Source organism: Manacus candei, unplaced genomic scaffold, assembly GCF_025592945.1.
Source record: "Manacus candei isolate 608988 ecotype Guabito, Panama unplaced genomic scaffold, ASM2559294v1 h1tg000023l, whole genome shotgun sequence".
Classification (NCBI taxonomy): Eukaryota; Metazoa; Chordata; class Aves; order Passeriformes; family Pipridae; genus Manacus; species Manacus candei.
Genome location: NW_026138071.1, coordinates 20445283 through 20457292, shown reverse-complemented (window position 1 = coordinate 20457292; position 12010 = coordinate 20445283). Strand labels below are relative to the sequence as shown.

Below are 12010 nucleotides of genomic sequence, written 5' to 3'. Positions count from 1 at the left end.
ATATTAGTCAAAATTTGATAGAATAAATCAAAAAGCAATGTAATAGTAAAAATTCATATGTTATGACCCCCAAATCTAGAACTTGAGCAGAGGTAAATGGAACTGGCATATTGACACAGCAGTACATACATACTCACTCATAAGACTTCCTTGGAAAATTCACATCAGTGTTTTTTTAAAGTGATGGTTACATACAACATATTCCAAGAAAGGTTAAGTTTCCAAAAGTTCTGCCTTACAAGTTCCAGTGACTTTACTATTTGACTAGTATAGAGAAGCCTGGCATATCCCCTCTAAAGCTTTTTGAAAAGTTTCCTGAGAGCACTGCACGTAGGGGATGCACTGGTTGCTCATCTACCTGCTCACACCAGTCTGCACAAACAACACTCCTGAACAGAACCAGTTTTCTGCTTTTTCCTTGTAGGACTTCTATTCTGCCACATATACCAAACCCACTGTTTCAAGATGTAAGGAAAGAGTTGAGCTTTAGGAGATTATGCTATAAAGGCTCACTTGTAGAACTGCTTTTACTGAAGTGTTAAAAATAAGAAGGACACTGATCATAGTGCACAGAGTCATTCTTCTGACAGCCTACAAACTGGAGAGGCTGCTTTACTTTTAACAGCAAAGTGAAAAGGTTGCTTTTGAGAGCAATTAAAACACGTCTGACCCATCAGGGAAGAACCTATTATGTCAAAATGCAGCCTGACATGGAAGTTTCATGCTGCCTGCTTTCCACACAATACTGTCTTGTGTTAGTTCTCATGCTTCAGATTACTTCTTCCTTTCCACCTTCTCCTCTTAGCAGCCTGGAAGACTCTGAGGCAATCTTTCACACAGACTACATTAAGCACCTCAGACTCTTCTACAACTAAGTTGTCTACCTCTGCACCAACATTTTTCAATTATACTTTCCCTTCCTATACTTCTAATGCTTACTTTTCTCTAGTAAATTCATTTTGTAGCAATTATCGTCTTTGATTTCATGGTCAATGCATTATTTTAAGTGATCTCTTTCAGGGTGCTTCCTGAAGGCACGTTAACCAGAAAGAATCCATTAGGAACGGATTTGTTTGCTGTACATTATGGGAGCTGGCTAGAAGCATGTAAAATTACAGCTCTGGCTGGAAGGGGCTCTCTCTGTTGTCAGCTTTGAAACAGGCACAACTGCAATCACAACATATTCTTGGAAATGTTTAGGATTTAATATTAAGTGAAAACAACATGCATTTAGGAAAAAGGTTTTATAGCAATTGCATCCTTCTAAGAGAAAAGATTTTTACTGCCACATGTTTGTTACACACATGTCAAGCAAACAAGCTACCTGCTTGCACCATATTTCAAGCCAGAATTACACTGTGGGTAATTCTGGGGGGGGTGGTTTGTGGGTTTCCCTTTATTCAAGTTAAAAATTAGAATTTGGACTGTACATTTATAATATTCTACATGAAAACTGAAGTATCATTTTAATCTATTACCACAGCTCATATACAGAAAGTAGAAGGTAAATATTTCTTTTGCTTTTTTAACTGGCAACTTCTTTAGAAATGCATATGCATTTACATATGCATATATAGAGGCACCATCCAAAGCCAGTATTTGACAGAACAGCATGTTCTATTTTTTCCAACACCTTAACAGCTCAATAGAATACCTTATTTCTACAGTAAACAAGCAACATTTATTACCATCTCCTTTCCGTGGTTTAGAAGGGTTGACTTCTTTTCCAAACTGGAAGTCTGAATCCTCTAATAGTCTGCTTTCTCCTTGCATTTCCTCCTCTATCCCACTCTCAGATGAATGACCACTCAATGTCCCCTCATTCCAGTTTTTATAGTTTTCATCAAAGTTTTCTCTCCTGTGTTCCCTGTTTCTTCTGCCCAGTGTTGCTTCCAGCTCTGCACTTCCATCTGGGCTTGTTCCATTACAGGCTTTAGGCTGAGGGAAGTGTTGCGTTACAAATCCCACAAACTTCTTGCCTCTTTTAGCAGCTTCGTTAACCTGTAATACAACAGAAATTTAGCTGCAGAGTCATTTTAGAATTGCATGGAACTTCTTTAAAACTTCTGTATGCATGTTCTGTGTAACTGAACTGCTGAGGACATGAAGACATAGAAGGGTACTTATAGAAGGGTGGTTTGTCTTTGACACTCCTCATGCTTCAAAGTAAATGGAAGTTTTCCAGCATGTATCTGGAATCAGGCCAAGAAAGGTGGCCAACACTAGTACTGGCTTGAGGGCATACAAAGTCCTTCATTTAGAACAAACTCAAAGTACTTTATTTACTGTGTCACAGAGATAAGCAGCATAGTGGAGCGATAAATAGTATTGTTTCTTTAAACATGTGATACCACTGATACTAAAAATACTGCCCTCCAATACTACAGAAATATCTCTTTGTCATGTGCCATGATTCATTACCCCCTAGTTCCCTCGGAGGCTACTCAACTTCATTATTACTGAGAATACTGAAGGAGCAGAGAAAGGAGGGAGCTAGAAGCAAATAATCCTCTTCAACTCCTTCAGCCAGTGGTGTGTCTTTTTCTCTGCGCTGAAGTCTCAATCTACAACTAACATCTGTGCCACCTGTGAGATGTGTCTGTTCTTGGAGGTGTTGGTTTTTGTTCTGGGATAAGGAGTGCAGCCATTTAGGAAGGTGATCCCACTGCCATCTTGTGCTACAAGCTCCCTGTGATGGAAAGTTTTCCCTGGTAAATCCAAACACCGAGAACAGTTTAAAATCAAATTATTCTCCCATACTACTTCTGTACCAAATATGCTTCCACGATTGCATCACTGCTCATTTCAAGTGTGTTTTTCCTTTTAATCTTTGGCTGGTACACTACATCACCAGCCTGGCAACAGCCCCATAGTGTAAGCATGTAACAGAATCACACTAAAACTGAAATGCCTGCCAAAGTCAAAACAAGCCATTTAGAAAATTTAAGCAACTCTGATAACTTCAAAGATGATTAAAGATCTTCAATATGCTTTTTCCTCTACTACTTTCCTTGGCAACTAATGTAAGAGATATCATTAACTCTTGTAATAACAATAGTTTCCTGTTTCAGCAAGTCTTCAGTTTTGCAGAGGAAGTTAAACACAAAAAGAACCAGAACTAGAACTTGCATTCCAGTGGAACTTTAGTTTACTTGAACTATGCAATGTTTTCAAAAGCTGTGCCAAGTAAATACTTAATACACTTACTGCACATGTTGTAGTTCTGTTAAAGAATGAAAAAAACTTTCTTAGGTACTTTACTTGGAATAACATGAAACTTCAGACATCACACAAGCATTTTATATAAAGTGATCGAGTTGGGTTTGATTCTGCTTTAAGTGGTGTAACCAGCCAGTCTCCCAAAGCTTTGCAGCAATCAACACTCAGTCCTACGTTAGAAACATTAACTAGTGAAGAAAAAGAACTCTTCATTTTCAGAAAAGCTTTGTAGTTTCTATGAGATAAATGCAAAACTAAAAACACATCAGCCACTTAATATAACTTATATGTATGATAGCAACAAAAGTCTGAAGAAAAGTTGGAAAAAGCCTCCATTACCTTTTCTAACAGTTCTTTCACTACCTCATTTGTCAGTGTTTCATACATTAAAGGACATTCCTCAATCAGCAGCCTGGGGTGCCTTTGTCCTCTGGGTGCTGCATGCTTCTGGCTAGAACACAGAAAGAAAGCAGTCTTTGTCAGGAGTTTGCTGCTAACTTGGGCACATGCTTGCATATAGAATTCTTCTCTTTTGAAACAGTTATGAAATCCTGACAATGCTTCTTCATACTTTTTAGAACTCAGTGGGTTTTAGTGTCTTGTTCTGTTTCTTATGCAAAGTGACAGGTATTGTGTTACAATGCCATGGTAAGAATATTAATATTTAACAGGAATTTCATCTGAAGGCCACTCATAGGCATCTTTTGGAAATTGAGCTTTACTGATAAACACCCCTGCTATTGTAATAAATGCAAAAATCTCTGATAATGCAAACCCCACAAATTTAAACTATAAATTTAGTAAGCACAAAACAGGTTTGGTTTTGTAGAAAACACTATGAATAGAAGTGGTCCTTTTACACTCAACATGCTGCTGCTCAGTTTTTGTAACTAAAGCAGAGTTGCAGCTGTTGTATGAAACAGTACAGACAAATACTAGAAACGCAATGCACAAACAATTACTGAGAGCTAGATAGTGTTTAAATCTCTCAGATTTAAGAAGCTGACAAGCACTAACTTCTATTTCAAGTTACAGAATAATACTCATCATGTTTTAGATAAAACCAGTTGGATTATTATTCAGACAATTTAGTGTCTGATTTAGTGTACATCAATAATATAATGGGATTTTATTTGATGTTTCCTTCACATAACCATTTGAATTCAAAAGAAACATCAATGAGACCCACTGAAATATAAAAGGTTACTTTCCAGACAGTAGTCAGAGAAGGTGTATTTGCCTACAGCAAAACCAACAGAAATACATAAAGCACCTGTGTAGCAAACTCTGAAGCTACACCAAGAGTTTCACAGGTAGGCTACAGGGTCTCACCACTCATCTATTCAAAGGCCTAAAGGTTCAAACAACAACTTTATAAGGATACCCCACCCAGAGGGATAAGGCAAGTTGTGGGAGCTGCTGCTGGCAGTGTCAGCCCCTAGAAGCCTCAGCTCCAGAGAGCAAGCATTCTGCTTTCTTACCCAAGCTTTTGCCCACAAGAAAAACCATTCACCTTGTTTGCAGATGAACTTACCAAGGTTAAGTTGTACGAGCAGCAAATACCCTGGACAACGCTTGTTTAAGCAAGGGGTTTGAGAAGTTACCTCAAATGAACATGTTCTACAGAAGCCTTAATGGAGTGGCAGGGGGCAGCTTCCAATTTACACCCTTCCAGTCCTCCAAATAAATCAAAGAACCCTTCACATAAGGACTCGGGAGTGAAGGGGAAGCATAGCAACTTTTAATGCACTAAGAACCTCACTTTTCTAGTTTTTCAAAATAAGAACAAAAGGTTATATTCTGTACATTCAAATAAACTAATGGTAACATTTCTTTGTGTTCTTTATGATCACATGGTGATTATAAGGCAGTGAAAACATGAGTAATAAACAAGACCATGGATCTGGAACAACTCTTGCATCTCCCTCAGTGTCAAAACCAAGCTTCTGTAAGACCTCTGATCACAGAATGATTATCTCCTTCTTAATAAGAAAAAACCCAAACTCTCCCTGACAAGCTGTTTCACAAATTATATGTCATTTTCCTTGGGAAAAGTGAAAACAAAAGTTTTGAAAATGAAGAAGATAAAGTAATTTAAAGCAGCTTATTCCTCTCCTACTGTTTTGGTTAATCTTCTATTTGCTGCAGTTTCTAAGACAGATGATATTACACTTTGGATTTTTGTTTGGACATTTACTATGGCAAAGTAAACATTAGCCTGTAGTGTGCTTATCATTGATTAAAAAACCTTTCTAGACCAGAAACAGTTAATTTGATTCTCTGAGGCACTCATTTCAAACTGATAATAAGTTATGCAAGTTGAGCAACCCATTTACAAATGGCTTCAGTAATGGATCAGTGTATTCAAATGATGTCACTGTTACCTTAATTTTAATCGTGAAAGTACCACTCGATACATGTGACTTGCAGGGAAACTCCTTCTACGTCCAATGGGCAGCATAATAGGATGAACAGCTCCTACAACGTATCCTTTGCTGTAATATTCTTCCACCTGGGAGGCTATATCCAACACAGAACTGATCTTGATAACTTCTGGATTTGATGAAGCTAAAAGCATTGAAAGCAGAAGAGAAGCACGTGATTCCTGTTTACATCCACATACGTTTTAGGAGAGTTTCTTTTATGTAAACCACACAAAACCCATCCCAAGGCGTTTGCTAAAAAGCTACACTGCTATTTATACAAGAAAAAGCAGATTCAAAGAGGATTCAATAGTATTCAACCACTTGAATGTAACTATTTTTACAACTTCATATGATCTATTTTTAACGTACTTGGCAACATTTTCTGTTTGATCTAGGTTTGCCAAGCTGATTTAAGAGCTGAGTTAACATCTAAACACACAATAGGGCTGAATTTAACAAAGCAACTATTTTGTCCATCCAAAGCCTTAAACATACTGATGCAGTACCCTTCAACCTTAGTTTTGAGCTAAGTTCCTGTATAACAGATTTAAGCCTGCAACAACTAATTTGTTTCTCTGTTTTTTTCCCTTCAGAAGTCATCTGTGGAGCACAGGTTGGTATTTTTACATAGTCCCAACTCCTTTTTCCAGTAAACCCAAGTACACATCAGCTAAGTAAGCTTGTGGTGTTTAATTTCTGTGGAAGATCCCTGAGTGCATGCAGGCATTTTGCATCAATAGGCAACATCTCAGTAATACACAGCTCTTGGGGAAAACTGCACAGATAAAGGGAAAACTTCTTGGAGAATCTTTTTTGACTTGTCTGATCCACAGCACTTGCACAAAGGACATTCCATGCTGGTAACAGTATATTCTGCTGCAGTCAGTCTAATGGGGCAGTAATTCCTGTTCCTCTCAAGTACAACTGGAATTGCAGATGCTCTCAGAGAGCAGGAAATCAATATCATATACAGACAGTAACAGAAGAGTAATGATGACAGCACAGATTTGCCAAAGTTTTCATCCCCTTCCATAAAGGGACAATATTTTGCCCTCAGCAATACCTCCATCCCATGATTACACTCATAGTAAATCTAGAGACATACATGCTGAGAAATAACTGCTCCACAACCCACAAGCCAAGAAAGCAGCAATGATGCAACATGATCATCACTTATTTTGCAAATGTCTTAACCCCTTTTCATTAACAAAGTTTCCCTCCTGATGTGCTATCAACAGGTAGCCAAAACACTTTTACCAGGTACCAGAACTGCAGCTAACTTGCCAGCTCCACAGTAAGCTTCCAATGCAGGACACTGAAGATGACAACAGAACAGCTACTTCATACACATTCATACTGTTACTCAGAGTGACAAGAACTTCACAGCTTGTCATCTTAGCAGGGTGCATCAATGTTCCTCCTTTTCCCTAACCAGGAGGGTTCTGGACAAAGCATAAAACATTCTGCTTCAGTAGGAATATTTAAACTATCCCTACTTTTTAGTTGAAATGACTTGAAAAAAAAGTAGCTGTTTTTGTAACTGAGATACGCCTCACGATTGAGACCTTGGGATTTACAGTCACTGACAGGCATTTAAAATTATACTTCAGAGTCCACTGCTCCCTTTTCTTTGTACTACTCAATTCCACCAAAATAAAAGATGGGCTTTAATTTTCTTGTTTGAGATTCTCCTGGTGCAGATCACCCTCCATGAAGCTGAAAGCTAATTTTTTACAGTACAGATGGAAGTTTATGGGGACCAGGAGGGGAGAAGCCAAGGTTCAGTGCACTGCTAATAACTAGTTAAGACGCACAAGGACTCCAGCCAGCAAATTTAGGCTGCAGCATGGTTGACCTAATCTGCATCACAGCTTGGGAGAAGATCAGGGACTGCTGACAGTCTCTCCAGCAGGCTCATTTCCACTTCACACAGCACATACCTGATAAAACACAGAGTAAGGCAGATTGAAATGAAGTAACACACTCAGAGTTGCTATATTTTTATCTTGATGCAGGACATAGCTTTCTGTAGGATCTTAAAGATGATTAAGTGCTGATTTTCTGTTTTACACAGTGCAAGAACCAGTGGTAATGAATCACTCAGGCAAACAGAAATCTTTGTAGGGGAAGACCTTGCTTGGAAAATTGGCAAGACAGAAGGAGTGTCATGAAGATATAACACAACCTGACAGCAGAGTGAAAACTTTGGTCTGAAGTGATAAAGGGATCTCACTAATGTTTCACTTAGCCAAAGGACATTCAAGTAGTAGCAAGTATGAGTTGACTGAGGTAAGAAAAAAAAAAAGCCCAACATATTCTCCACAATATTTTAGCTAATCCCCCCATTTCAGAAGCAATCAGAGTTCACAAATACCTCTCAGACAGTATACACACTGCATTTTTTATTCATTATCATCTCTCTATAAAGGAAAGAAATTCCAAGTAAAAAATATTTTAAGGTCATATACACACAAAGCTAGAACCACTCAACAGAATGTGTCCACAAATCCACTTGCTTACAGTCAGAAACCTAAAACGATTTAGGCAACTATCAGAAACTGATTTTGCTTATTTGACATTCATAATACCACAGTAGGCCACTGAAGCCAAGCATTTCTGAATATCAGACTAGATAGGAGAAAATTAATCTTCACTGCTAAGTTATTGAAACACAGAGATGCACCTTTATTTGCAGTTGTTTGATGTGCTTTTACTTAAAAAAAAGTCACAACCACCTTTATAACAGATCCTTTACACAACACTTTCTGAAACTGTGACTTGAAAACACAAGAAAGCTATCCAGAACACAGGCTATTTAAGAACACTAAATGCTCTTCAGCCTCAAAGTTATCCTTTCTATTACCAGTAGATTAGGAGGTAATCCATGTAGGCATTAGGCAGCCTAGCTTTATTTCCAGCATGTTACCACTACTACAAGTTTTGTTACTTCAAAAGGAACAAGCCAGAAAGAAACTTTGTGTAAATAAACAGACTAACAAAAACAGTTGGATTTCACGTACTATAACCTAGTAGAATGTGTATTCTCATCTGTACCTTGCAGATTTTCAATGAAAATACTTATATTTTAAATAGAATATTACCACAGTCCTTTAATTTAGAGGTAAAACTAAGCAGAAGCCAAGTTTTGTTTATGAAACAGTTCCTGAAATTGCAGTAAGACCTGTACTTACACTTCCTCCCTTTATCAAACCCTTCTAGCAACTGCATTTACTTCAAATCCTTGTTATTAAGATGTTCCAGTAGACTGAGCTGTTCTAAAATGCAAGTTTCTATAAAGTGACTGCAAAACTGAGCTGTCTGTTCTCCAAGGGCAGCCATCTGGGCTTGTTTATGTTTTCAACTTAGTGGAACAGGGAGTTGCTCTGTTAGAGATGGGACACCCTTGGGAAGGAAGTATCCCACAGAGCACTGTCTGCCTCTAGCTATGCATACAGATTTTGTTTCATTTCAGTCACGATTTCAAAAGACTATTCAACAACTACAAGTAAAGCACTTGGAAAAAAAATAGTAAGATGAAACTCTAAGAGCCTTACAGAAATATCTACCAAGAGTGTGGAGTGGGCATAAGAGGGGAAGTTACTCCTAGTATACAACTAAGGAACAGACTTACTTCTGCATAAAGTAACAAGGACAATGACAGCCTGTTTTCAGAAGTGGAGTGCATTTAAAAAAAATTGTTATTCAATTAAGGTTCAGGCACAGCGTATTTTCTGAACCGTCACACTGAACTCAGACAACCATTATTCAGAGCGAGCACGGATGGCAGTATCTGACTCACAGGAAACTAGGAAAATCTCTAACAGTTTTAGCCAGCTTCCTTAACAAGGACAGTTGTGTAATTTGGAAGGTTTGGTTGTTAAAAATACTTCGGTAGTTTCCACTGTAATTTTATATAAGTGAGGACCTCCGTCATGATTTGTGTTTCAAAATAAGAGTCTTACACTCTGGCTGGCTTTGCTAAAAGTATCTAAGATTTACTGTAAGTCAAACAAGACAGAGCTAAGTTAAATGCCATTTCTTATCTCACAATAGTAAACACACAGCATAAAAAAAAATACCTTCTAAAGTAAAATCCAGCAATACATATTCATAAGCAGAATCCATCTTTGTTTCAACTTGTGGTCTCTTCAGTGTAGAAAAGATTTTTCCAGGGCTGCTATCATCTGGGTCTTCCAGCTTTCTCAGTCCGCACCCCATGGCAAGATCTGCAAATGATTAAGTTGCAGGAAAAGGTGGGGGGAGCAGCAAGATCTGTCGCTCTTACTACAGGAAAAAAAAAAAAGTAACCAAATAATTCCCTTTGATTTTGTTTTCTATTAGCTGTAAATCCAAACAGAGAAAAAATCCAGTTCCCAAACCGAAAAATGAAGGTACTTTCCATTCATTTTTAACATAGAACCCGTAAGCCCGTGATGATTTCAAGCTACAAACTTGGTTAAGAGTAGGCTTGATTTCGCAGCAACATTAGAGCTGCTCCAAACTAGCAGAGATTTTCCATGCCACGTCAATTTACAGCCAGCCCCTATCAGTGCTCTCTTACAGAGGACACCAATAGTGCTTTGTTTGTCCTTCTAGACTGACTGGCTGAGGGGGGGCGGGAGGGGGGGGGAAGAAGAACTGAAAAAGAAAGTTAGAGAGAAACTTGTCTGTCATTACTTACCTCCAGAAGTTCCCAACTGCAGTAGAAAGTCAGAGGGGAAAAAAGCAAGTTAGTCAGAATGAAAGAATGAGAAGAGAGCCTCAACATGGTTGGAGACGAAAATCACTTCCAGAGAGGAAGTTAGCTTCAAGAGGAAATTGCTTCTGGCATCTCAAAGGGTAGAAAAGCAAATGAAAAGCTGTTTAGTCCTTATTTTAGATTTCAGACTTTGGCTCCTATTTCCTTTCTATAGGAATGTTCTTCCAGAGGAAAAAAAAACAAACAAAAACAAAACACATCAACATAGTGTAATACACTGTAATAATAAAGTTATGTAGTAATTTCTTGTCCAGAAAAATCGGTAAGAATCTACATTGCTAAAATTAACTTATGTAACTGGTTTTGAAAACCACCAAAAAATGACACTGAAATATTCCTCACTTCAAATGGGAAGAAAGACTTTTTCAAGATTATATATGAAAAAAGTTACAAAACTTTGTTTCCCATTTTTTCATGGGTAGTGAACAAATAAAATCCTTTCCTCCTCTGTTAGGATGACCTCAGTTGGTACAGCCACAGGCTTTCAACACTGTTTTCTATACTGAACTTTTCTTTAGGTCCTGAAAATTTAGTATAATTTTAAGGGCTCTCAATATATTAACTATTGCAAGTCACTTGTAACTGTATTACAGCTGATGCAAACCATGATAATGCATAGAGGAAAAAAGAACAGTACTTTATTTTCTAAGGCTTTGTTAGGAAATTCACCTTTTTATTTTTAGATTGCATCTAGAGAAAGCCAAAGATTCATAATACCATTTTAGATTAAAGGAACTGCACATTTGAATTCAAAAAGATTTTCTGCTTTTTTTCATTGAAATACATTAATCTTATTAAAAATGCCAACATTTTGTATAACGAATCACTCTAAGTTAGGCATTAACTATTTGTGGGATTCTGTTCTATTGGAAGAAAAGTGATCTAACTTTTTATTTAAGTAACTTACCAGGAATGATAAATCTAAAGACCAAACCCCTTTGAAATACACGTTATAGCTTAAATTTACTTAACTCTGGAAAAGTTTATAAGTCACTGAGCACAGAACCTGGGACTGAAGTTGTAATTATCACAAACAGTCTTTAAAACAAGCTCCCGGGTGCTGAAACCAAGAGGAAATCCTTGAGTATTGTCATCTTGGTTAAAACCTGGGAAAATATGCCAAATAAGCAAAATTCATCATCTTCCTGCACCTGGTCTTACACATAAATTGCTCCCAGTTTTCAGTAAAGGTTATCCCTGAACTGTCATACATGTGAACATGTCATACTTATCACCAGCCATACATGTGAACTGTCCACTCAACCCTGAGAACCCCACTGCTTCATTCCACACAGACTTTAAGATCCACTATAACTGCTTGTATAAAGCCATGGCATGAATAAGAGAGCTGCAGGTAAAACAACTTTTTGCAGCACTAGTCCAGTTGCCAGCAGGTTGCCTTTTCATTTATTTATTTTACTTAACATAGCTACATTTTTCATGAGGCCAGAATATTGTATTTTGAGTTCTTCATGACAAGGCTTACACAATATTTCAACCTTCTCACCAAGACAGGATTTTCCATAGTATAAACAGACTCTCATGACACCACAAAGAAACACTGTTACAGATAAAAGCAGTGGTCCTTATTCTGTGCAGCCCCAGA

At 37.7% G+C, this 12010-nt stretch overlaps 1 protein-coding gene across 5 annotated transcripts in view; it reads right to left on the bottom strand.

The window, feature by feature from the left end:
- The window catches only part of RFTN2 (raftlin family member 2), a 33926-nt gene extending 22829 nt beyond the window's left edge, over positions 1-11097 (bottom strand). For 4 of the 5 annotated variants that reach the window (XM_051787974.1, XM_051787972.1, XM_051787973.1 and 1 more), the window contains exons 1-5: positions 10327-11097; positions 9725-9929; positions 5604-5787; positions 3559-3670; positions 1689-2001 (exon numbers count right to left, since the gene is read on the bottom strand). In XM_051787974.1, coding sequence (XP_051643934.1) covers positions 1689-2001; positions 3559-3670; positions 5604-5787; positions 9725-9863 — 748 coding nt within the window. In that variant the 5' untranslated portion in view covers positions 9864-9929; positions 10327-11097. The other variant, XM_051787971.1, reaches the window with a different exon arrangement.
- Positions 11098-12010: the final 913 nt, after the last annotated feature.